At 40.1% G+C, this 26681-nt stretch overlaps 1 protein-coding gene and 1 long non-coding RNA gene across 12 annotated transcripts in view; both read left to right on the top strand.

The window, feature by feature from the left end:
- The window catches only part of amph (amphiphysin), a 48978-nt gene extending 44968 nt beyond the window's left edge, over window positions 1-4010 (top strand). For all 11 annotated transcript variants that reach the window (XM_082513233.1, XM_082513235.1, XM_082513243.1 and 8 more), the window contains 4 exons: window positions 215-265; window positions 2279-2467; window positions 2587-2688; window positions 2796-4010. In XM_082513233.1, the coding sequence (XP_082369359.1) occupies window positions 215-265; window positions 2279-2467; window positions 2587-2688; window positions 2796-2900 (447 nt within the window). In that variant the 3' untranslated portion in view covers window positions 2901-4010. The remainder of the gene's footprint in view (window positions 1-214; window positions 266-2278; window positions 2468-2586; window positions 2689-2795) is intronic.
- A 3701-nt stretch (window positions 4011-7711) lies between these two features.
- LOC309693451 lies at window positions 7712-26200 on the top strand. Its single transcript, XR_014272649.1, has 2 exons — window positions 7712-8673; window positions 9853-26200. It is a non-coding gene; the product is annotated as an uncharacterized lncRNA (long non-coding RNA).
- The last annotated feature ends 481 nt before the right edge of the window (window positions 26201-26681 follow it).

The raw sequence follows: 26681 nt of genomic DNA, 5'->3' as shown, positions 1-26681 counted from the left end.
GGTCGTTTTTTGAAACAAAATTCATTTTTTTCTGTGATTTTACACATGCTGAATTCAGGGTGGTGGTCACTGTTTCATATCTCTTTTCTCACATGTGAACAGGGAGGTCAAAGTTCTAATTTTACAAGAGCAAAAGTTATTATTAAATGTTTGTTCAAACATTCAATGGCCACACAAATGTTCTCAAATGGAAATGATTTCTGTCTGTAAACAGATTCCTCCTGCTGAACAGGCCAAAACTTCTCCCAGTGAAGCAGCTTCATCGGTGAGTCTAGCATCATCACTTTAGATTCAGAAGAAATCATGAAACTTAACTCAATGCCCGTGTGTGTGTGTGTGAGAGAGAGTGGCTGAAATTGTCGTATCAGCGTGCTCTACAAACATACAAATTGTTCCTTAATTTAGATTGGACAATAAGATCTGATTGAAGTGCAGACTTTCAGCTTTCATTCAAGGGGTTTAACAAAAGTAATGCATTAACTGTTACACAACTTCCCATTTTCACTGGAGGAATTTGTCTAAACCAGGGGTCGGCAACCCGCGGCTCTTTAGTCCTTATTTTGCGGCTCCGGGTGGTTTGGGAAAATAAATTAGAAGTATTTAGCTGAAGTGTATTTTATTTGTGTTTAGTTCTTTTTAACTTGTAGTTCTAAATTGGAAGATTACTGTGATTTTGAAATATAAAAATAAAATTATATCGTATTATTTTTTCATCGCTCAAAATAAGCGTCACACTCGCGGAAGCCGGTGTACCCGCCGAAACGCTGTGCATTTATCGAGACTTTCAACCCCAGGTGGGCCAGTTATGGATCTTCGGATCCACATTATGTCAGCAGCTGTTCTCCACCGTGAACTACGTTAAAAACAAACACCGCTCACGCCTCACAGATGACAGCTTACAGTCCTGCGTGAAGATGAAAGCCTCGTTTTGCAGACGCTGTGCGCAGAGGTTCAGGACCACAAGTCTCATTGTAAACATATCACAGCAGACCCGACGATGCTTGCATGAACAAGCTTTTCAGCATCTCTTTATTGACCGCTTTTCACACACGGTTGCTGTACACATACAGCCGGCTGTAGCTTTGCAGCTCACAGCCCGACACACACCAACACAACAGCAGAGAGAGCACAGACTTTAAGGCGGCGAGGCGTGATTGCGGGTGCCGCTCAGGTGCGTCCGACTTCCATGCAGCGGCACTGCAGACCACGCCCCGCCACACACATTAACCAGGTAAAATACATATTTAGGTAGAATTTTGCAAATATCCATTTTTCATTTTTAGCAGCATAGTACTTTTTTCCAGTTATTTTTTAAAAGTCAGGTCAAGGCTCCAAAAGCACAAAGGCGATATGAGGGTGGCTCACAGCAGCTTTTGTCTGCTGGATCATTTTAGTTCAGCGTCTTTCCTTTGGTTATATTTCTTTAAGAGTTCAAAATGTGTTAATTACATAAATAAAAGGTAATTTTCTCTGTAGCACTTCGTGGATTTCATAAGCAACACACCTTAGTTGCTCCGTGGATTCTTTTAAAAAGCAGTTAAAAACTTTTCTTTTCAAACAAGCCTTTTGTTGTACGTATTTTATATTCTTTACATTATTTACATTTGATCTTTTACATTGTGTATAATGTCTATTGATTGTATTGTTTATTTTAATATTTGTGTGCAGCGCTTTGTGACTGCCTGTCTGTGAAAAGCGCTTAATGAATAAACTTTACTTACTTACTTTAGTTGTTCACACAAAGCATAAAGGTAAAAATAACAACATATACAGTGTTATCTTCACTTTAGATTTCAAAAAGTATTCCCAGCTCCCAGTGTTTTCTTTTGCGTGGAAACCGGGTCCAAGTGGCTCTTTGGGTGTTAAAGGTTGCAGACCCCTGGTCTAAACCAAGGCTCAAAACTGAAAAACTGACATAATTTCAGATATAAGAATTGTTTTTAATACTTGAAAGCAAATCATTTGCAGTTGGTAACGGCCTGTAGAATCATTACACTAGAATGTTGTTTGCTTTTTGAGATGCTCTGCGGGTCTTTACTGCAGCACAATCAGCTGCTGCTTGTTTGTGGCTCTCTGCCTTCTGTTTTGAATTTATTAACTGTAAAAGTGCCCTGCTGGGCTGAGATCAGCTAAGTCTTTCAGCCATAGAAAAATATTGCGAAATTAAGTGAGACATTTCATTTTGCAAGATGCTCTGCAGCAGTAACCTGCTGTGATGCTGTAAATATGAAATGAAAGTTTTTAGATGTGATCACTAAATGCTCAATGTCCTCTGCAGGAAAATATGCCAATCCCTTCTGTTGTGATTGAGCCTGCCTCAAGTAACGAAGGTGATGATGACCGAGATGCTGACATCATCTCTCCCACTGCAATCAGTGACAATGGGGTGACAACTGAAAACCAGAACATCAAGCATATCAGTCCTTCTGGGGGAGCGTCTGGACTTCCTGATGATTTCCTTTACAAGGTGAGGCTTCTTAGTAAAAGCAAATATTTTATGCTATCAATTGAGGAGGAAAAAGACTTTTCTAATGAACTGTTAAAATGTGGAGTCTAATGTCTGTAAACTATGATGGATACCTGCAGGTGGAGACCATACACGACTTTGAGGCTGCAAATTCAGATGAACTTGACCTGAAGAGAGGCGATGTGGTTTTGGTGGTTCCCACTGCCTCAGTGGAAGATCAGGTGATAATAGCTGGTCACACAGAAATGTAATAAATAAAAGTTCTTCACCAACATGACAAACAACATCTTAACAGGATTGTTCTGATGTTTTTGTGTGTTTGCTGCAGGATGCTGGCTGGCTCACAGGGATCAAGGAAAGCGACTGGTTAACATTTGGAGCTGGTGCTCAAAAAGGACTTTTCCCAGAAAACTTTACTCAACATTTGGAGTAAGATGTTCCCTGACATGGCAAAATGATAAGTAGAAACATGAGTAATCTGTGTCCCAGCCATTGAATCAGCATGTAGCCATTCCTTTTCTTGTACGTTGTACCTGCTGCAGCTGTCTGCTGGACAAACAATAAAGTTTCTCTGGCAGGTGAAACTGTACTAAAATGAAATGTTATTGTTAAAAAAAAAAGGAAAAAAAGAAGAGAGAGAGTAGTACTCTTCCGAGTTCCCCTGATGATTTAAGCATGGTGTGGTAGTATGTTCCACCCTCCTGTGGAAGTAAGATATGCCTTTTGTTTAAATAGAAATTATATATAAAACAATAATAACTCAACAACAAAAAGCTTGAAGTGACCAGGTGAAAACAAAGGAAAAAGATAAAACTGTCTTTGCACTGTGTGGTAATCATTTTGTTTTGCTATGAAAGACTACAGAAACTTTAATGCTGTGATTTGTTTGTGAGTGCAACATGAAACTTGGGTTTCTTTTTTCTGACACGTTGTAACTGTAACTCTTGAATCACTGTTGATGTTTTCTGTGTTATCATTATTGGGTGTGTGGTGATTGATCTTTCATTTGTAATATGTGATGATGAACTAACTCACTGACCCGTGTTGCTTTGGTTCTGCTAAGGGGATACTGATGTTTATTGTCTGGGTTTTGGCACACAAAGTAGTGCAAATGCTGCATGAAAATCTTAAATATTCAAAGTACATATACTAAAGATGACAAATAAAGAATTTCTTGTGTGTTACGCATAGATTTGTGTATGGCATATCATCTGAAAATTTGGTTACAAGAAAAAAAAAAAGCAAATAAGGAAATTTTTTGTCAGCGGTTTAAGTGTTTCATCAAATAGAAGGTATTAACAAACCAGTCTGCAATTATTTTTTTAGGCTTCAGAAAAATTACTCTTATACTCTAGAAAATGTAAACCTTCATCAAACTGGTTTTGATAGCCAGGTGAAGCCTCCCAGTAGACCTTTATGTGATGCACACAGCCTTGAGATAATATTGGTGTAATGAATTAAATAGTAAATTCCATGTTTGATATTGTATATGGTTCTATGCTAATAAAATAAATAATAAAATATTAATGTTTCAATCAAGTAATTGGACCAAATGGTATCTTTAATGTTTAGAAATCAGTCAAAAGATAAAAAAGGGTATGCTATTAGAATTATGTTTTAATTATTCTTTAAAGATTTAAATGGTTTACATTAGGCTATAGCCAGCTCTAAAACGGGGTTCACTGGAAATGACTGAATAACCCTAACGCCTAGAATCCACAAATTCTGTGGCATCCTGGTAGCAGCATGCACCTGCCTGCCAAGTTTGGGCCAAAATGTGAGTTTTTAGGGGTTAAGTATTGTCATGTCTAGGGTTCAGGTGATAACAGGCCACCAGGGGCCTGACTGCACTGTCCATCAATGGGGGCCGAGGAGCCTCTGCCCGGCGGTTCCAAAAATTACCCATGTCTAGGGTGTAAGAGCTAGTGGGCTGTCGCGACGTTTCGGCATAGAAGTGCCTTCCTCAGGCGAGCCCAGTTAAATATGAGGTCTTCCTTTATACAGGCTTTCTTTTACAGGTAAGTATTTTTTTCTTTATTTCCTTTATACAGGCTTTTTCTTTACAGGTAAGTATTTTCCTTTCTTTAGGTTTTTTCTCTGGTAAGTATTTTCCCCTCTTGTTTCTTTCCTTTATACAGGCTTTTTTTTAAACAGGTAAGTTTTTTTAGGGTTTTTCCTCCGCTCTTTTCTCTTTTTTTAAGGTTTTTTAATTTTTAATTAACCCCCCCTGGTTAGGAGAAGGTAAGATGAGGACTCGATTGCCGAAGGCAGGGTTAGGGGAAATCAAAGTTGGGAGCACGGTCCCCGAAGGGGGCCGTGCTCCAATGCACAGACCATACCTGCTCCCTTCTCAGGCGTCCAGGACCCCACCAGTGGGGTTTCAAACTCGTGTCCAATCAGATTGGCAAATGGTTAGGCTTAGGGCAGGAGGCCAATTATTCTGGGGGTCACTGAGGTTAGGGTTTGGGGAAAGAAAGGGGTCCCAGGCAGAAGTCTGGGTCCCCTGGTGCACGCTCACTCGACTGGAGTGGGCATTGATGCCCCCTGATCAAAAAATTACCCATCTTGGGTTATAGTTGCTAGCTGCTTGCGTTATTGAGCCCGTCGCGACGTTTCGGCGTTGTTTCGCCTTCATCAGGCTGGGCTCAATGATGTAGGGACTGTCTTGTCCTCTATTTATATGTTTCCCTTAACTTAGTTTTTCTCTGTGACTTTCTTGTCTTCTATTTCTCTGTTTCTTCTTACTTAGGCTTTTTTCTGCACTTTCTTAGCTTTTTCTGTACTTTTTTCTGTTTTTCTCAACCCTGCTTGGGGAGTTCTATTTTTCTGTTTGTCTCAACCCTACTTGGGGAGCTTTTCTTTTATGTGCTTTCTTCTTAGCTTTCTCTGTACTTTTTTCTTAGTTTTTCTCTATTTTTCCTCTCTGTGTACCCTTTGTGACTCTCTTGTCATCTATTTCCATTTTTCCTTGTTTTTATTCATGGCACCCCCTATTCCTTAGTCCACTCTTTCTTTCATCTTTATATTTCTGGCACCCCCATCTTTAGTAACCACTCTATTTAGGCTTCTTTTTCTGTTTTTCTATTTTTCCATTTTTTAGGCTTTTTTTCTGTTTTTCTGGGGGGTGGGGGGGAGGGAGGGGGGATAGGTTAGGATTAGGGTAGGAGATATGGGCAGGGGCATCACCCACTCCACCGGGACCTGGCTGGTTAGGGTGTGGAAAAGGAAACAGGGTCCCAGCAATTGCTGGTCCCCTGTTGGTGCACGCTCACTCGACTGGAGTGGGCATTGATGCCCCCTGATCAAAAAATTACCCATCTTGGGTTATAGTTGCTAGCTGTTTATGATTGAGCCCGTCGCGACGTTTCGGCGTTGTTTCGCCTTCATCAGGCTGGGCTCAATGATGTAGGGACTGTCTTGTCCTCTATTTATATGTTTCCCTCAACTTAGGTTTTCTTTGTGACTTTCTTGTCTTCTATTTCTCTGTTTCTTCTTGCTTAGGTTTTTTTCTGCATTTTCTTAGCTTTTTCTGTGCTTTTTTCTGTTTTTCTCAACCCTGCTTGGGGAGTTCTATGTTTCTGTTTGTCTCAACCCTACTTGGGGAGCTTTTCTTTCATGTGCTTTCTTCTTAGCTTTCTCTGTACTTTTTTCTTAGTTTTTCTCTATTTTTCCTCTCTGTGTACCCTTTGTGACTCTCTTGTCATCTATTTCCATTTTTCCTTGTTTTTATTCATGGCACCCCCTATTCCTTAGTCCACTCTTTCTTTCATCTTTATATTTCTGGCACCCCCATCTTTAGTAACCACTCTATTTAGGCTTCTTTTTCTGTTTTTCTATTTTTCCATTTTTTAGGCTTTTTTTCTGTTTTTCTGGGGGGTGGGGGGGAGGGAGGGGGGATAGGTTAGGATTAGGGTAGGAGATATGGGCAGGGGCATCACCCACTCCACCGGGACCTGGCTGGTTAGGGTGTGGAAAAGGAAACAGGGTCCCAGCAATTGCTGGTCCCCTGTTGGTGCACGCTCACTCGACTGGAGTGGGCATTGATGCCCCCTGATCAAAAAATTACCCATCTTGGGTTATAGTTGCTAGCTGTTTATGATTGAGCCCGTCGCGACGTTTCGGCGTTGTTTCGCCTTCATCAGGCTGGGCTCAATGATGTAGGGACTGTCTTGTCCTCTATTTATATGTTTCCCTCAACTTAGGTTTTCTTTGTGACTTTCTTGTCTTCTATTTCTCTGTTTCTTCTTGCTTAGGTTTTTTTCTGCATTTTCTTAGCTTTTTCTGTGCTTTTTTCTGTTTTTCTCAACCCTGCTTGGGGAGTTCTATGTTTCTGTTTGTCTCAACCCTACTTGGGGAGCTTTTCTTTCATGTGCTTTCTTCTTAGCTTTCTCTGTACTTTTTTCTTAGTTTTTCTCTATTTTTCCTCTCTGTGTACCCTTTGTGACTCTCTTGTCATCTATTTCCATTTTTCCTTGTTTTTATTCATGGCACCCCCTATTCCTTAGTCCACTCTTTCTTTCATCTTTATATTTCTGGCACCCCCATCTTTAGTAACCACTCTATTTAGGCTTCTTTTTCTGTTTTTCTATTTTTCCATTTTTTAGGCTTTTTTTCTGTTTTTCTGGGGGGTGGGGGGGAGGGAGGGGGGATAGGTTAGGATTAGGGTAGGAGATATGGGCAGGGGCATCACCCACTCCACCGGGACCTGGCTGGTTAGGGTGTGGAAAAGGAAACAGGGTCCCAGCAATTGCTGGTCCCCTGTTGGTGCACGCTCACTCGACTGGAGTGGGCATTGATGCCCCCTGATCAAAAAATTACCCATCTTGGGTTATAGTTGCTAGCTGTTTATGATTGAGCCCGTCGCGACGTTTCGGCGTTGTTTCGCCTTCATCAGGCTGGGCTCAATGATGTAGGGACTGTCTTGTCCTCTATTTATATGTTTCCCTCAACTTAGGTTTTCTTTGTGACTTTCTTGTCTTCTATTTCTCTGTTTCTTCTTGCTTAGGTTTTTTTCTGCATTTTCTTAGCTTTTTCTGTGCTTTTTTCTGTTTTTCTCAACCCTGCTTGGGGAGTTCTATGTTTCTGTTTGTCTCAACCCTACTTGGGGAGCTTTTCTTTCATGTGCTTTCTTCTTAGCTTTCTCTGTACTTTTTTCTTAGTTTTTCTCTATTTTTCCTCTCTGTGTACCCTTTGTGACTCTCTTGTCATCTATTTCCATTTTTCCTTGTTAGGGTTTGAATTGAAGAAAAGAAACTGTCCCTCCCGAAGGAGGAACAGGGCGTGCACGGGCCATCAACCCCGATGGTCCGCAGCCTCACATCCCTCTACCACCATAATTGTTTTTTAATTTGAAAGGTAAGTATTTCTTTTACAGGTTTTTTTCTTTCCAGGTAAGTACGGTTTTTGTTTTAAATTTCAAAAGGTAAGTATTTGTTTTTTACAGGTTCTCATTGTCCGTGTCCGTTACTTTGGCTCGTTTCCAATAAAGTATTTTCAATCCCAATTTGTTTTCTGTGTGGTTTTTTCATTTAGTTTTGATGTATCTCTGATTTGAGTTTTTAAGGAAAATCAATAAAACATGAATCAAAACATGAAATAAAATCCCCCAAAATAACAAACTAAAACAACAAACTAACGTAAAATTGAAAAAATTAAATGAGTATGCCCTTGTCGCGACGTTTCGAAGTTGTTTCTTCTTCCTCAGGCGAGGGCATACTGAAGAGCACTGGGTTTGAGGCTCCTATTTATACTCTCCCCTCTGATCCCGCCTCCTTGGCTTTCTTTGGCTTTCTTGTAATATCTTTTTTTAGCTGTTTGCTTTTTTCCAATTCTGCCAGACTTTTTGGCTCTCATTTTTCCTTTTTTCTTTCTTTCTTCCTTTCCAGTCTTCTCCTCTTTCCCCTTTGACTTTTCCTTTTTCATCATCCTTTTCTTCCCTTCTCTTGACCTCTGCCCTTTACCCTTCCTTTTGGCCTACATCTGACCTCTTTCTCTTCCGAATTTTGGGCTACTACAATGCCGACTTGGCTTTAATACTACACTCTCGACCCTGCTTGGGGAGGACTCAACCCGACTTGGGGAGTAAATTTAGAAAGGAGATGTGACTTTGGGTTAGGCTTTAGGTTTTAGCTGGGATTAGGATTACTTGGGTTTCAGATCCAGTACTTGGGTAAGGTTTAAGATTTAATTTCCAGGAAAGAAGTAGAGTTAAGGATCAAAATTTCAAATTGTTTAGGGCCAGATTAGATCAGGGGGTATATACAATAGGGCTAAAATCCAAATTTAGGGTGGGTAATTTGAGATAAACAAATTGGTTAGGGTTAGGGCAAATGACTGGGGTAGGGCATAGATGCTAGATTGAGCTTTAACTAGGAGTGAGACCCAAAGACCAACCGGAGCGAGGCACTGGCTGGTTAGGATTGAAGAAAAGAAACTGTCCCTCCCGAAGGAGGAACAGGGCGTGCACGGGCCATCAACCCCGATGGTCCGCAGCCTCACATCCCTCTACCACCATAATTGTTTTTTAATTTGAAAGGTAAGTATTTCTTTTACAGGTTTTTTTCTTTCCAGGTAAGTACGGTTTTTGTTTTAAATTTCAAAAGGTAAGTATTTGTTTTTTACAGGTTCTCATTGTCCGTGTCCGTTACTTTGGCTCGTTTCCAATAAAGTATTTTCAATCCCAATTTGTTTTCTGTGTGGTTTTTTCATTTAGTTTTGATGTATCTCTGATTTGAGTTTTTAAGGAAAATCAATAAAACATGAATCAAAACATGAAATAAAATCCCCCAAAATAACAAACTAAAACAACAAACTAACGTAAAATTGAAAAAATTAAATGAGTATGCCCTTGTCGCGACGTTTCGAAGTTGTTTCTTCTTCCTCAGGCGAGGGCATACTGAAGAGCACTGGGTTTGAGGCTCCTATTTATACTCTCCCCTCTGATCCCGCCTCCTTGGCTTTCTTTGGCTTTCTTGTAATATCTTTTTTTAGCTGTTTGCTTTTTTCCAATTCTGCCAGACTTTTTGGCTCTCATTTTTCCTTTTTTCTTTCTTTCTTCCTTTCCAGTCTTCTCCTCTTTCCCCTTTGACTTTTCCTTTTTCATCATCCTTTTCTTCCCTTCTCTTGACCTCTGCCCTTTACCCTTCCTTTTGGCCTACATCTGACCTCTTTCTCTTCCGAATTTTGGGCTACTACAATGCCGACTTGGCTTTAATACTACACTCTCGACCCTGCTTGGGGAGGACTCAACCCGACTTGGGGAGTAAATTTAGAAAGGAGATGTGACTTTGGGTTAGGCTTTAGGTTTTAGCTGGGATTAGGATTACTTGGGTTTCAGATCCAGTACTTGGGTAAGGTTTAAGATTTAATTTCCAGGAAAGAAGTAGAGTTAAGGATCAAAATTTCAAATTGTTTAGGGCCAGATTAGATCAGGGGGTATATACAATAGGGCTAAAATCCAAATTTAGGGTGGGTAATTTGAGATAAACAAATTGGTTAGGGTTAGGGCAAATGACTGGGGTAGGGCATAGATGCTAGATTGAGCTTTAACTAGGAGTGAGACCCAAAGACCAACCGGAGCGAGGCACTGGCTGGTTAGGATTGAAGAAAAGAAACTGTCCCTCCCGAAGGAGGAACAGGGCGTGCACGGGCCATCAACCCCGATGGTCCGCAGCCTCACATCCCTCTACCACCATAATTGTTTTTTAATTTGAAAGGTAAGTATTTCTTTTACAGGTTTTTTTCTTTCCAGGTAAGTACGGTTTTTGTTTTAAATTTCAAAAGGTAAGTATTTGTTTTTTACAGGTTCTCATTGTCCGTGTCCGTTACTTTGGCTCGTTTCCAATAAAGTATTTTCAATCCCAATTTGTTTTCTGTGTGGTTTTTTCATTTAGTTTTGATGTATCTCTGATTTGAGTTTTTAAGGAAAATCAATAAAACATGAATCAAAACATGAAATAAAATCCCCCAAAATAACAAACTAAAACAACAAACTAACGTAAAATTGAAAAAATTAAATGAGTATGCCCTTGTCGCGACGTTTCGAAGTTGTTTCTTCTTCCTCAGGCGAGGGCATACTGAAGAGCACTGGGTTTGAGGCTCCTATTTATACTCTCCCCTCTGATCCCGCCTCCTTGGCTTTCTTTGGCTTTCTTGTAATATCTTTTTTTAGCTGTTTGCTTTTTTCCAATTCTGCCAGACTTTTTGGCTCTCATTTTTCCTTTTTTCTTTCTTTCTTCCTTTCCAGTCTTCTCCTCTTTCCCCTTTGACTTTTCCTTTTTCATCATCCTTTTCTTCCCTTCTCTTGACCTCTGCCCTTTACCCTTCCTTTTGGCCTACATCTGACCTCTTTCTCTTCCGAATTTTGGGCTACTACAATGCCGACTTGGCTTTAATACTACACTCTCGACCCTGCTTGGGGAGGACTCAACCCGACTTGGGGAGTAAATTTAGAAAGGAGATGTGACTTTGGGTTAGGCTTTAGGTTTTAGCTGGGATTAGGATTACTTGGGTTTCAGATCCAGTACTTGGGTAAGGTTTAAGATTTAATTTCCAGGAAAGAAGTAGAGTTAAGGATCAAAATTTCAAATTGTTTAGGGCCAGATTAGATCAGGGGGTATATACAATAGGGCTAAAATCCAAATTTAGGGTGGGTAATTTGAGATAAACAAATTGGTTAGGGTTAGGGCAAATGACTGGGGTAGGGCATAGATGCTAGATTGAGCTTTAACTAGGAGTGAGACCCAAAGACCAACCGGAGCGAGGCACTGGCTGGTTAGGATTGAAGAAAAGAAACTGTCCCTCCCGAAGGAGGAACAGGGCGTGCACGGGCCATCAACCCCGATGGTCCGCAGCCTCACATCCCTCTACCACCATAATTGTTTTTTAATTTGAAAGGTAAGTATTTCTTTTACAGGTTTTTTTCTTTCCAGGTAAGTACGGTTTTTGTTTTAAATTTCAAAAGGTAAGTATTTGTTTTTTACAGGTTCTCATTGTCCGTGTCCGTTACTTTGGCTCGTTTCCAATAAAGTATTTTCAATCCCAATTTGTTTTCTGTGTGGTTTTTTCATTTAGTTTTGATGTATCTCTGATTTGAGTTTTTAAGGAAAATCAATAAAACATGAATCAAAACATGAAATAAAATCCCCCAAAATAACAAACTAAAACAACAAACTAACGTAAAATTGAAAAAATTAAATGAGTATGCCCTTGTCGCGACGTTTCGAAGTTGTTTCTTCTTCCTCAGGCGAGGGCATACTGAAGAGCACTGGGTTTGAGGCTCCTATTTATACTCTCCCCTCTGATCCCGCCTCCTTGGCTTTCTTTGGCTTTCTTGTAATATCTTTTTTTAGCTGTTTGCTTTTTTCCAATTCTGCCAGACTTTTTGGCTCTCATTTTTCCTTTTTTCTTTCTTTCTTCCTTTCCAGTCTTCTCCTCTTTCCCCTTTGACTTTTCCTTTTTCATCATCCTTTTCTTCCCTTCTCTTGACCTCTGCCCTTTACCCTTCCTTTTGGCCTACATCTGACCTCTTTCTCTTCCGAATTTTGGGCTACTACAATGCCGACTTGGCTTTAATACTACACTCTCGACCCTGCTTGGGGAGGACTCAACCCGACTTGGGGAGTAAATTTAGAAAGGAGATGTGACTTTGGGTTAGGCTTTAGGTTTTAGCTGGGATTAGGATTACTTGGGTTTCAGATCCAGTACTTGGGTAAGGTTTAAGATTTAATTTCCAGGAAAGAAGTAGAGTTAAGGATCAAAATTTCAAATTGTTTAGGGCCAGATTAGATCAGGGGGTATATACAATAGGGCTAAAATCCAAATTTAGGGTGGGTAATTTGAGATAAACAAATTGGTTAGGGTTAGGGCAAATGACTGGGGTAGGGCATAGATGCTAGATTGAGCTTTAACTAGGAGTGAGACCCAAAGACCAACCGGAGCGAGGCACTGGCTGGTTAGGATTGAAGAAAAGAAACTGTCCCTCCCGAAGGAGGAACAGGGCGTGCACGGGCCATCAACCCCGATGGTCCGCAGCCTCACATCCCTCTACCACCATAATTGTTTTTTAATTTGAAAGGTAAGTATTTCTTTTACAGGTTTTTTTCTTTCCAGGTAAGTACGGTTTTTGTTTTAAATTTCAAAAGGTAAGTATTTGTTTTTTACAGGTTCTCATTGTCCGTGTCCGTTACTTTGGCTCGTTTCCAATAAAGTATTTTCAATCCCAATTTGTTTTCTGTGTGGTTTTTTCATTTAGTTTTGATGTATCTCTGATTTGAGTTTTTAAGGAAAATCAATAAAACATGAATCAAAACATGAAATAAAATCCCCCAAAATAACAAACTAAAACAACAAACTAACGTAAAATTGAAAAAATTAAATGAGTATGCCCTTGTCGCGACGTTTCGAAGTTGTTTCTTCTTCCTCAGGCGAGGGCATACTGAAGAGCACTGGGTTTGAGGCTCCTATTTATACTCTCCCCTCTGATCCCGCCTCCTTGGCTTTCTTTGGCTTTCTTGTAATATCTTTTTTTAGCTGTTTGCTTTTTTCCAATTCTGCCAGACTTTTTGGCTCTCATTTTTCCTTTTTTCTTTCTTTCTTCCTTTCCAGTCTTCTCCTCTTTCCCCTTTGACTTTTCCTTTTTCATCATCCTTTTCTTCCCTTCTCTTGACCTCTGCCCTTTACCCTTCCTTTTGGCCTACATCTGACCTCTTTCTCTTCCGAATTTTGGGCTACTACAATGCCGACTTGGCTTTAATACTACACTCTCGACCCTGCTTGGGGAGGACTCAACCCGACTTGGGGAGTAAATTTAGAAAGGAGATGTGACTTTGGGTTAGGCTTTAGGTTTTAGCTGGGATTAGGATTACTTGGGTTTCAGATCCAGTACTTGGGTAAGGTTTAAGATTTAATTTCCAGGAAAGAAGTAGAGTTAAGGATCAAAATTTCAAATTGTTTAGGGCCAGATTAGATCAGGGGGTATATACAATAGGGCTAAAATCCAAATTTAGGGTGGGTAATTTGAGATAAACAAATTGGTTAGGGTTAGGGCAAATGACTGGGGTAGGGCATAGATGCTAGATTGAGCTTTAACTAGGAGTGAGACCCAAAGACCAACCGGAGCGAGGCACTGGCTGGTTAGGATTGAAGAAAAGAAACTGTCCCTCCCGAAGGAGGAACAGGGCGTGCACGGGCCATCAACCCCGATGGTCCGCAGCCTCACATCCCTCTACCACCATAATTGTTTTTTAATTTGAAAGGTAAGTATTTCTTTTACAGGTTTTTTTCTTTCCAGGTAAGTACGGTTTTTGTTTTAAATTTCAAAAGGTAAGTATTTGTTTTTTACAGGTTCTCATTGTCCGTGTCCGTTACTTTGGCTCGTTTCCAATAAAGTATTTTCAATCCCAATTTGTTTTCTGTGTGGTTTTTTCATTTAGTTTTGATGTATCTCTGATTTGAGTTTTTAAGGAAAATCAATAAAACATGAATCAAAACATGAAATAAAATCCCCCAAAATAACAAACTAAAACAACAAACTAACGTAAAATTGAAAAAATTAAATGAGTATGCCCTTGTCGCGACGTTTCGAAGTTGTTTCTTCTTCCTCAGGCGAGGGCATACTGAAGAGCACTGGGTTTGAGGCTCCTATTTATACTCTCCCCTCTGATCCCGCCTCCTTGGCTTTCTTTGGCTTTCTTGTAATATCTTTTTTTAGCTGTTTGCTTTTTTCCAATTCTGCCAGACTTTTTGGCTCTCATTTTTCCTTTTTTCTTTCTTTCTTCCTTTCCAGTCTTCTCCTCTTTCCCCTTTGACTTTTCCTTTTTCATCATCCTTTTCTTCCCTTCTCTTGACCTCTGCCCTTTACCCTTCCTTTTGGCCTACATCTGACCTCTTTCTCTTCCGAATTTTGGGCTACTACAATGCCGACTTGGCTTTAATACTACACTCTCGACCCTGCTTGGGGAGGACTCAACCCGACTTGGGGAGTAAATTTAGAAAGGAGATGTGACTTTGGGTTAGGCTTTAGGTTTTAGCTGGGATTAGGATTACTTGGGTTTCAGATCCAGTACTTGGGTAAGGTTTAAGATTTAATTTCCAGGAAAGAAGTAGAGTTAAGGATCAAAATTTCAAATTGTTTAGGGCCAGATTAGATCAGGGGGTATATACAATAGGGCTAAAATCCAAATTTAGGGTGGGTAATTTGAGATAAACAAATTGGTTAGGGTTAGGGCAAATGACTGGGGTAGGGCATAGATGCTAGATTGAGCTTTAACTAGGAGTGAGACCCAAAGACCAACCGGAGCGAGGCACTGGCTGGTTAGGATTGAAGAAAAGAAACTGTCCCTCCCGAAGGAGGAACAGGGCGTGCACGGGCCATCAACCCCGATGGTCCGCAGCCTCACATCCCTCTACCACCATAATTGTTTTTTAATTTGAAAGGTAAGTATTTCTTTTACAGGTTTTTTTCTTTCCAGGTAAGTACGGTTTTTGTTTTAAATTTCAAAAGGTAAGTATTTGTTTTTTACAGGTTCTCATTGTCCGTGTCCGTTACTTTGGCTCGTTTCCAATAAAGTATTTTCAATCCCAATTTGTTTTCTGTGTGGTTTTTTCATTTAGTTTTGATGTATCTCTGATTTGAGTTTTTAAGGAAAATCAATAAAACATGAATCAAAACATGAAATAAAATCCCCCAAAATAACAAACTAAAACAACAAACTAACGTAAAATTGAAAAAATTAAATGAGTATGCCCTTGTCGCGACGTTTCGAAGTTGTTTCTTCTTCCTCAGGCGAGGGCATACTGAAGAGCACTGGGTTTGAGGCTCCTATTTATACTCTCCCCTCTGATCCCGCCTCCTTGGCTTTCTTTGGCTTTCTTGTAATATCTTTTTTTAGCTGTTTGCTTTTTTCCAATTCTGCCAGACTTTTTGGCTCTCATTTTTCCTTTTTTCTTTCTTTCTTCCTTTCCAGTCTTCTCCTCTTTCCCCTTTGACTTTTCCTTTTTCATCATCCTTTTCTTCCCTTCTCTTGACCTCTGCCCTTTACCCTTCCTTTTGGCCTACATCTGACCTCTTTCTCTTCCGAATTTTGGGCTACTACAATGCCGACTTGGCTTTAATACTACACTCTCGACCCTGCTTGGGGAGGACTCAACCCGACTTGGGGAGTAAATTTAGAAAGGAGATGTGACTTTGGGTTAGGCTTTAGGTTTTAGCTGGGATTAGGATTACTTGGGTTTCAGATCCAGTACTTGGGTAAGGTTTAAGATTTAATTTCCAGGAAAGAAGTAGAGTTAAGGATCAAAATTTCAAATTGTTTAGGGCCAGATTAGATCAGGGGGTATATACAATAGGGCTAAAATCCAAATTTAGGGTGGGTAATTTGAGATAAACAAATTGGTTAGGGTTAGGGCAAATGACTGGGGTAGGGCATAGATGCTAGATTGAGCTTTAACTAGGAGTGAGACCCAAAGACCAACCGGAGCGAGGCACTGGCTGGTTAGGATTGAAGAAAAGAAACTGTCCCTCCCGAAGGAGGAACAGGGCGTGCACGGGCCATCAACCCCGATGGTCCGCAGCCTCACATCCCTCTACCACCATAATTGTTTTTTAATTTGAAAGGTAAGTATTTCTTTTACAGGTTTTTTTCTTTCCAGGTAAGTACGGTTTTTGTTTTAAATTTCAAAAGGTAAGTATTTGTTTTTTACAGGTTCTCATTGTCCGTGTCCGTTACTTTGGCTCGTTTCCAATAAAGTATTTTCAATCCCAATTTGTTTTCTGTGTGGTTTTTTCATTTAGTTTTGATGTATCTCTGATTTGAGTTTTTAAGGAAAATCAATAAAACATGAATCAAAACATGAAATAAAATCCCCCAAAATAACAAACTAAAACAACAAACTAACGTAAAATTGAAAAAATTAAATGAGTATGCCCTTGTCGCGACGTTTCGAAGTTGTTTCTTCTTCCTCAGGCGAGGGCATACTGAAGAGCACTGGGTTTGAGGCTCCTATTTATACTCTCCCCTCTGATCCCGCCTCCTTGGCTTTCTTTGGCTTTCTTGTAATATCTTTTTTTAGCTGTTTGCTTTTTTCCAATTCTGCCAGACTTTTTGGCTCTCATTTTTCCTTTTTTCTTTCTTTCTTCCTTTCCAGTCTTCTCCTCTTTCCCCTTTGACTTTTCCTTTTTCATCATCCTTTTCTTCCCTTCTCTTGACCTCTGCCCTTTACCCTTCCTTTTGGCCTACATCTGACCTCTTTCTCTTCCGAATTTTGGGCTACTACAATGCCGACTTGGCTTTAATACTACACTCTCGACCCTGCTTGGGGAGGACTCAACCCGACTTGGGGAGTAAATTTAGAAAGGAGATGTGACTTTGGGTTAGGCTTTAGGTTTTAGCTGGGATTAGGATTACTTGGGTTTCAGATCCAGTACTTGGGTAAGGTTTAAGATTTAATTTCCAGGAAAGAAGTAGAGTTAAGGATCAAAATTTCAAATTGTTTAGGGCCAGATTAGATCAGGGGGTATATACAATAGGGCTAAAATCCAAATTTAGGGTGGGTAATTTGAGATAAACAAATTGGTTAGGGTTAGGGCAAATGACTGGGGTAGGGCATAGATGCTAGATTGAGCTTTAACTAGGAGTGAGACCCAAAGACCAACCGGAGCGAGGCACTGGCTGGTTAGGATTGAAGAAAAGAAACTGTCCCTCCCGAAGGAGGAACAGGGCGTGCACGGGCCATCAACCCCGATGGTCCGCAGCCTCACATCCCTCTACCACCATAATTGTTTTTTAATTTGAAAGGTAAGTATTTCTTTTACAGGTTTTTTTCTTTCCAGGTAAGTACGGTTTTTGTTTTAAATTTCAAAAGGTAAGTATTTGTTTTTTACAGGTTCTCATTGTCCGTGTCCGTTACTTTGGCTCGTTTCCAATAAAGTATTTTCAATCCCAATTTGTTTTCTGTGTGGTTTTTTCATTTAGTTTTGATGTATCTCTGATTTGAGTTTTTAAGGAAAATCAATAAAACATGAATCAAAACATGAAATAAAATCCCCCAAAATAACAAACTAAAACAACAAACTAACGTAAAATTGAAAAAATTAAATGAGTATGCCCTTGTCGCGACGTTTCGAAGTTGTTTCTTCTTCCTCAGGCGAGGGCATACTGAAGAGCACTGGGTTTGAGGCTCCTATTTATACTCTCCCCTCTGATCCCGCCTCCTTGGCTTTCTTTGGCTTTCTTGTAATATCTTTTTTTAGCTGTTTGCTTTTTTCCAATTCTGCCAGACTTTTTGGCTCTCATTTTTCCTTTTTTCTTTCTTTCTTCCTTTCCAGTCTTCTCCTCTTTCCCCTTTGACTTTTCCTTTTTCATCATCCTTTTCTTCCCTTCTCTTGACCTCTGCCCTTTACCCTTCCTTTTGGCCTACATCTGACCTCTTTCTCTTCCGAATTTTGGGCTACTACAATGCCGACTTGGCTTTAATACTACACTCTCGACCCTGCTTGGGGAGGACTCAACCCGACTTGGGGAGTAAATTTAGAAAGGAGATGTGACTTTGGGTTAGGCTTTAGGTTTTAGCTGGGATTAGGATTACTTGGGTTTCAGATCCAGTACTTGGGTAAGGTTTAAGATTTAATTTCCAGGAAAGAAGTAGAGTTAAGGATCAAAATTTCAAATTGTTTAGGGCCAGATTAGATCAGGGGGTATATACAATAGGGCTAAAATCCAAATTTAGGGTGGGTAATTTGAGATAAACAAATTGGTTAGGGTTAGGGCAAATGACTGGGGTAGGGCATAGATGCTAGATTGAGCTTTAACTAGGAGTGAGACCCAAAGACCAACCGGAGCGAGGCACTGGCTGGTTAGGATTGAAGAAAAGAAACTGTCCCTCCCGAAGGAGGAACAGGGCGTGCACGGGCCATCAACCCCGATGGTCCGCAGCCTCACATCCCTCTACCACCATAATTGTTTTTTAATTTGAAAGGTAAGTATTTCTTTTACAGGTTTTTTTCTTTCCAGGTAAGTACGGTTTTTGTTTTAAATTTCAAAAGGTAAGTATTTGTTTTTTACAGGTTCTCATTGTCCGTGTCCGTTACTTTGGCTCGTTTCCAATAAAGTATTTTCAATCCCAATTTGTTTTCTGTGTGGTTTTTTCATTTAGTTTTGATGTATCTCTGATTTGAGTTTTTAAGGAAAATCAATAAAACATGAATCAAAACATGAAATAAAATCCCCCAAAATAACAAACTAAAACAACAAACTAACGTAAAATTGAAAAAATTAAATGAGTATGCCCTTGTCGCGACGTTTCGAAGTTGTTTCTTCTTCCTCAGGCGAGGGCATACTGAAGAGCACTGGGTTTGAGGCTCCTATTTATACTCTCCCCTCTGATCCCGCCTCCTTGGCTTTCTTTGGCTTTCTTGTAATATCTTTTTTTAGCTGTTTGCTTTTTTCCAATTCTGCCAGACTTTTTGGCTCTCATTTTTCCTTTTTTCTTTCTTTCTTCCTTTCCAGTCTTCTCCTCTTTCCCCTTTGACTTTTCCTTTTTCATCATCCTTTTCTTCCCTTCTCTTGACCTCTGCCCTTTACCCTTCCTTTTGGCCTACATCTGACCTCTTTCTCTTCCGAATTTTGGGCTACTACAATGCCGACTTGGCTTTAATACTACACTCTCGACCCTGCTTGGGGAGGACTCAACCCGACTTGGGGAGTAAATTTAGAAAGGAGATGTGACTTTGGGTTAGGCTTTAGGTTTTAGCTGGGATTAGGATTACTTGGGTTTCAGATCCAGTACTTGGGTAAGGTTTAAGATTTAATTTCCAGGAAAGAAGTAGAGTTAAGGATCAAAATTTCAAATTGTTTAGGGCCAGATTAGATCAGGGGGTATATACAATAGGGCTAAAATCCAAATTTAGGGTGGGTAATTTGAGATAAACAAATTGGTTAGGGTTAGGGCAAATGACTGGGGTAGGGCATAGATGCTAGATTGAGCTTTAACTAGGAGTGAGACCCAAAGACCAACCGGAGCGAGGCACTGGCTGGTTAGGATTGAAGAAAAGAAACTGTCCCTCCCGAAGGAGGAACAGGGCGTGCACGGGCCATCAACCCCGATGGTCCGCAGCCTCACATCCCTCTACCACCATAATTGTTTTTTAATTTGAAAGGTAAGTATTTCTTTTACAGGTTTTTTTCTTTCCAGGTAAGTACGGTTTTTGTTTTAAATTTCAAAAGGTAAGTATTTGTTTTTTACAGGTTCTCATTGTCCGTGTCCGTTACTTTGGCTCGTTTCCAATAAAGTATTTTCAATCCCAATTTGTTTTCTGTGTGGTTTTTTCATTTAGTTTTGATGTATCTCTGATTTGAGTTTTTAAGGAAAATCAATAAAACATGAATCAAAACATGAAATAAAATCCCCCAAAATAACAAACTAAAACAACAAACTAACGTAAAATTGAAAAAATTAAATGAGTATGCCCTTGTCGCGACGTTTCGAAGTTGTTTCTTCTTCCTCAGGCGAGGGCATACTGAAGAGCACTGGGTTTGAGGCTCCTATTTATACTCTCCCCTCTGATCCCGCCTCCTTGGCTTTCTTTGGCTTTCTTGTAATATCTTTTTTTAGCTGTTTGCTTTTTTCCAATTCTGCCAGACTTTTTGGCTCTCATTTTTCCTTTTTTCTTTCTTTCTTCCTTTCCAGTCTTCTCCTCTTTCCCCTTTGACTTTTCCTTTTTCATCATCCTTTTCTTCCCTTCTCTTGACCTCTGCCCTTTACCCTTCCTTTTGGCCTACATCTGACCTCTTTCTCTTCCGAATTTTGGGCTACTACAATGCCGACTTGGCTTTAATACTACACTCTCGACCCTGCTTGGGGAGGACTCAACCCGACTTGGGGAGTAAATTTAGAAAGGAGATGTGACTTTGGGTTAGGCTTTAGGTTTTAGCTGGGATTAGGATTACTTGGGTTTCAGATCCAGTACTTGGGTAAGGTTTAAGATTTAATTTCCAGGAAAGAAGTAGAGTTAAGGATCAAAATTTCAAATTGTTTAGGGCCAGATTAGATCAGGGGGTATATACAATAGGGCTAAAATCCAAATTTAGGGTGGGTAATTTGAGATAAACAAATTGGTTAGGGTTAGGGCAAATGACTGGGGTAGGGCATAGATGCTAGATTGAGCTTTAACTAGGAGTGAGACCCAAAGACCAACCGGAGCGAGGCACTGGCTGGTTAGGATTGAAGAAAAGAAACTGTCCCTCCCGAAGGAGGAACAGGGCGTGCACGGGCCATCAACCCCGATGGTCCGCAGCCTCACATCCCTCTACCACCATAATTGTTTTTTAATTTGAAAGGTAAGTATTTCTTTTACAGGTTTTTTTCTTTCCAGGTAAGTACGGTTTTTGTTTTAAATTTCAAAAGGTAAGTATTTGTTTTTTACAGGTTCTCATTGTCCGTGTCCGTTACTTTGGCTCGTTTCCAATAAAGTATTTTCAATCCCAATTTGTTTTCTGTGTGGTTTTTTCATTTAGTTTTGATGTATCTCTGATTTGAGTTTTTAAGGAAAATCAATAAAACATGAATCAAAACATGAAATAAAATCCCCCAAAATAACAAACTAAAACAACAAACTAACGTAAAATTGAAAAAATTAAATGAGTATGCCCTTGTCGCGACGTTTCGAAGTTGTTTCTTCTTCCTCAGGCGAGGGCATACTGAAGAGCACTGGGTTTGAGGCTCCTATTTATACTCTCCCCTCTGATCCCGCCTCCTTGGCTTTCTTTGGCTTTCTTGTAATATCTTTTTTTAGCTGTTTGCTTTTTTCCAATTCTGCCAGACTTTTTGGCTCTCATTTTTCCTTTTTTCTTTCTTTCTTCCTTTCCAGTCTTCTCCTCTTTCCCCTTTGACTTTTCCTTTTTCATCATCCTTTTCTTCCCTTCTCTTGACCTCTGCCCTTTACCCTTCCTTTTGGCCTACATCTGACCTCTTTCTCTTCCGAATTTTGGGCTACTACAATGCCGACTTGGCTTTAATACTACACTCTCGACCCTGCTTGGGGAGGACTCAACCCGACTTGGGGAGTAAATTTAGAAAGGAGATGTGACTTTGGGTTAGGCTTTAGGTTTTAGCTGGGATTAGGATTACTTGGGTTTCAGATCCAGTACTTGGGTAAGGTTTAAGATTTAATTTCCAGGAAAGAAGTAGAGTTAAGGATCAAAATTTCAAATTGTTTAGGGCCAGATTAGATCAGGGGGTATATACAATAGGGCTAAAATCCAAATTTAGGGTGGGTAATTTGAGATAAACAAATTGGTTAGGGTTAGGGCAAATGACTGGGGTAGGGCATAGATGCTAGATTGAGCTTTAACTAGGAGTGAGACCCAAAGACCAACCGGAGCGAGGCACTGGCTGGTTAGGATTGAAGAAAAGAAACTGTCCCTCCCGAAGGAGGAACAGGGCGTGCACGGGCCATCAACCCCGATGGTCCGCAGCCTCACATCCCTCTACCACCATAATTGTTTTTTAATTTGAAAGGTAAGTATTTCTTTTACAGGTTTTTTTCTTTCCAGGTAAGTACGGTTTTTGTTTTAAATTTCAAAAGGTAAGTATTTGTTTTTTACAGGTTCTCATTGTCCGTGTCCGTTACTTTGGCTCGTTTCCAATAAAGTATTTTCAATCCCAATTTGTTTTCTGTGTGGTTTTTTCATTTAGTTTTGATGTATCTCTGATTTGAGTTTTTAAGGAAAATCAATAAAACATGAATCAAAACATGAAATAAAATCCCCCAAAATAACAAACTAAAACAACAAACTAACGTAAAATTGAAAAAATTAAATGAGTATGCCCTTGTCGCGACGTTTCGAAGTTGTTTCTTCTTCCTCAGGCGAGGGCATACTGAAGAGCACTGGGTTTGAGGCTCCTATTTATACTCTCCCCTCTGATCCCGCCTCCTTGGCTTTCTTTGGCTTTCTTGTAATATCTTTTTTTAGCTGTTTGCTTTTTTCCAATTCTGCCAGACTTTTTGGCTCTCATTTTTCCTTTTTTCTTTCTTTCTTCCTTTCCAGTCTTCTCCTCTTTCCCCTTTGACTTTTCCTTTTTCATCATCCTTTTCTTCCCTTCTCTTGACCTCTGCCCTTTACCCTTCCTTTTGGCCTACATCTGACCTCTTTCTCTTCCGAATTTTGGGCTACTACAATGCCGACTTGGCTTTAATACTACACTCTCGACCCTGCTTGGGGAGGACTCAACCCGACTTGGGGAGTAAATTTAGAAAGGAGATGTGACTTTGGGTTAGGCTTTAGGTTTTAGCTGGGATTAGGATTACTTGGGTTTCAGATCCAGTACTTGGGTAAGGTTTAAGATTTAATTTCCAGGAAAGAAGTAGAGTTAAGGATCAAAATTTCAAATTGTTTAGGGCCAGATTAGATCAGGGGGTATATACAATAGGGCTAAAATCCAAATTTAGGGTGGGTAATTTGAGATAAACAAATTGGTTAGGGTTAGGGCAAATGACTGGGGTAGGGCATAGATGCTAGATTGAGCTTTAACTAGGAGTGAGACCCAAAGACCAACCGGAGCGAGGCACTGGCTGGTTAGGATTGAAGAAAAGAAACTGTCCCTCCCGAAGGAGGAACAGGGCGTGCACGGGCCATCAACCCCGATGGTCCGCAGCCTCACATCCCTCTACCACCATAATTGTTTTTTAATTTGAAAGGTAAGTATTTCTTTTACAGGTTTTTTTCTTTCCAGGTAAGTACGGTTTTTGTTTTAAATTTCAAAAGGTAAGTATTTGTTTTTTACAGGTTCTCATTGTCCGTGTCCGTTACTTTGGCTCGTTTCCAATAAAGTATTTTCAATCCCAATTTGTTTTCTGTGTGGTTTTTTCATTTAGTTTTGATGTATCTCTGATTTGAGTTTTTAAGGAAAATCAATAAAACATGAATCAAAACATGAAATAAAATCCCCCAAAATAACAAACTAAAACAACAAACTAACGTAAAATTGAAAAAATTAAATGAGTATGCCCTTGTCGCGACGTTTCGAAGTTGTTTCTTCTTCCTCAGGCGAGGGCATACTGAAGAGCACTGGGTTTGAGGCTCCTATTTATACTCTCCCCTCTGATCCCGCCTCCTTGGCTTTCTTTGGCTTTCTTGTAATATCTTTTTTTAGCTGTTTGCTTTTTTCCAATTCTGCCAGACTTTTTGGCTCTCATTTTTCCTTTTTTCTTTCTTTCTTCCTTTCCAGTCTTCTCCTCTTTCCCCTTTGACTTTTCCTTTTTCATCATCCTTTTCTTCCCTTCTCTTGACCTCTGCCCTTTACCCTTCCTTTTGGCCTACATCTGACCTCTTTCTCTTCCGAATTTTGGGCTACTACAATGCCGACTTGGCTTTAATACTACACTCTCGACCCTGCTTGGGGAGGACTCAACCCGACTTGGGGAGTAAATTTAGAAAGGAGATGTGACTTTGGGTTAGGCTTTAGGTTTTAGCTGGGATTAGGATTACTTGGGTTTCAGATCCAGTACTTGGGTAAGGTTTAAGATTTAATTTCCAGGAAAGAAGTAGAGTTAAGGATCAAAATTTCAAATTGTTTAGGGCCAGATTAGATCAGGGGGTATATACAATAGGGCTAAAATCCAAATTTAGGGTGGGTAATTTGAGATAAACAAATTGGTTAGGGTTAGGGCAAATGACTGGGGTAGGGCATAGATGCTAGATTGAGCTTTAACTAGGAGTGAGACCCAAAGACCAACCGGAGCGAGGCACTGGCTGGTTAGGATTGAAGAAAAGAAACTGTCCCTCCCGAAGGAGGAACAGGGCGTGCACGGGCCATCAACCCCGATGGTCCGCAGCCTCACATCCCTCTACCACCATAATTGTTTTTTAATTTGAAAGGTAAGTATTTCTTTTACAGGTTTTTTTCTTTCCAGGTAAGTACGGTTTTTGTTTTAAATTTCAAAAGGTAAGTATTTGTTTTTTACAGGTTCTCATTGTCCGTGTCCGTTACTTTGGCTCGTTTCCAATAAAGTATTTTCAATCCCAATTTGTTTTCTGTGTGGTTTTTTCATTTAGTTTTGATGTATCTCTGATTTGAGTTTTTAAGGAAAATCAATAAAACATGAATCAAAACATGAAATAAAATCCCCCAAAATAACAAACTAAAACAACAAACTAACGTAAAATTGAAAAAATTAAATGAGTATGCCCTTGTCGCGACGTTTCGAAGTTGTTTCTTCTTCCTCAGGCGAGGGCATACTGAAGAGCACTGGGTTTGAGGCTCCTATTTATACTCTCCCCTCTGATCCCGCCTCCTTGGCTTTCTTTGGCTTTCTTGTAATATCTTTTTTTAGCTGTTTGCTTTTTTCCAATTCTGCCAGACTTTTTGGCTCTCATTTTTCCTTTTTTCTTTCTTTCTTCCTTTCCAGTCTTCTCCTCTTTCCCCTTTGACTTTTCCTTTTTCATCATCCTTTTCTTCCCTTCTCTTGACCTCTGCCCTTTACCCTTCCTTTTGGCCTACATCTGACCTCTTTCTCTTCCGAATTTTGGGCTACTACAATGCCGACTTGGCTTTAATACTACACTCTCGACCCTGCTTGGGGAGGACTCAACCCGACTTGGGGAGTAAATTTAGAAAGGAGATGTGACTTTGGGTTAGGCTTTAGGTTTTAGCTGGGATTAGGATTACTTGGGTTTCAGATCCAGTACTTGGGTAAGGTTTAAGATTTAATTTCCAGGAAAGAAGTAGAGTTAAGGATCAAAATTTCAAATTGTTTAGGGCCAGATTAGATCAGGGGGTATATACAATAGGGCTAAAATCCAAATTTAGGGTGGGTAATTTGAGATAAACAAATTGGTTAGGGTTAGGGCAAATGACTGGGGTAGGGCATAGATGCTAGATTGAGCTTTAACTAGGAGTGAGACCCAAAGACCAACCGGAGCGAGGCACTGGCTGGTTAGGATTGAAGAAAAGAAACTGTCCCTCCCGAAGGAGGAACAGGGCGTGCACGGGCCATCAACCCCGATGGTCCGCAGCCTCACATCCCTCTACCACCATAATTGTTTTTTAATTTGAAAGGTAAGTATTTCTTTTACAGGTTTTTTTCTTTCCAGGTAAGTACGGTTTTTGTTTTAAATTTCAAAAGGTAAGTATTTGTTTTTTACAGGTTCTCATTGTCCGTGTCCGTTACTTTGGCTCGTTTCCAATAAAGTATTTTCAATCCCAATTTGTTTTCTGTGTGGTTTTTTCATTTAGTTTTGATGTATCTCTGATTTGAGTTTTTAAGGAAAATCAATAAAACATGAATCAAAACATGAAATAAAATCCCCCAAAATAACAAACTAAAACAACAAACTAACGTAAAATTGAAAAAATTAAATGAGTATGCCCTTGTCGCGACGTTTCGAAGTTGTTTCTTCTTCCTCAGGCGAGGGCATACTGAAGAGCACTGGGTTTGAGGCTCCTATTTATACTCTCCCCTCTGATCCCGCCTCCTTGGCTTTCTTTGGCTTTCTTGTAATATCTTTTTTTAGCTGTTTGCTTTTTTCCAATTCTGCCAGACTTTTTGGCTCTCATTTTTCCTTTTTTCTTTCTTTCTTCCTTTCCAGTCTTCTCCTCTTTCCCCTTTGACTTTTCCTTTTTCATCATCCTTTTCTTCCCTTCTCTTGACCTCTGCCCTTTACCCTTCCTTTTGGCCTACATCTGACCTCTTTCTCTTCCGAATTTTGGGCTACTACAATGCCGACTTGGCTTTAATACTACACTCTCGACCCTGCTTGGGGAGGACTCAACCCGACTTGGGGAGTAAATTTAGAAAGGAGATGTGACTTTGGGTTAGGCTTTAGGTTTTAGCTGGGATTAGGATTACTTGGGTTTCAGATCCAGTACTTGGGTAAGGTTTAAGATTTAATTTCCAGGAAAGAAGTAGAGTTAAGGATCAAAATTTCAAATTGTTTAGGGCCAGATTAGATCAGGGGGTATATACAATAGGGCTAAAATCCAAATTTAGGGTGGGTAATTTGAGATAAACAAATTGGTTAGGGTTAGGGCAAATGACTGGGGTAGGGCATAGATGCTAGATTGAGCTTTAACTAGGAGTGAGACCCAAAGAGGGTTAGGGTTAGGGTTAGGATTGAAGAAAAGAACCTGTCCCTCCCGAAGGAGGAACAGGGCGTGCACGGGCCATCAACCCCGATGGTCCGCAGCCTCACATCCCTCTACCTCCATAATTGTTTTT

Source organism: Aulonocara stuartgranti (assembly GCF_965226115.1).
Source record: "Aulonocara stuartgranti genome assembly, chromosome: 18".
Classification (NCBI taxonomy): Eukaryota; Metazoa; Chordata; class Actinopteri; order Cichliformes; family Cichlidae; genus Aulonocara; species Aulonocara stuartgranti.
The sequence above is the reverse complement of the archived record's forward strand: the minus strand, read 5'-3'. Positions and strand labels throughout refer to the sequence as shown.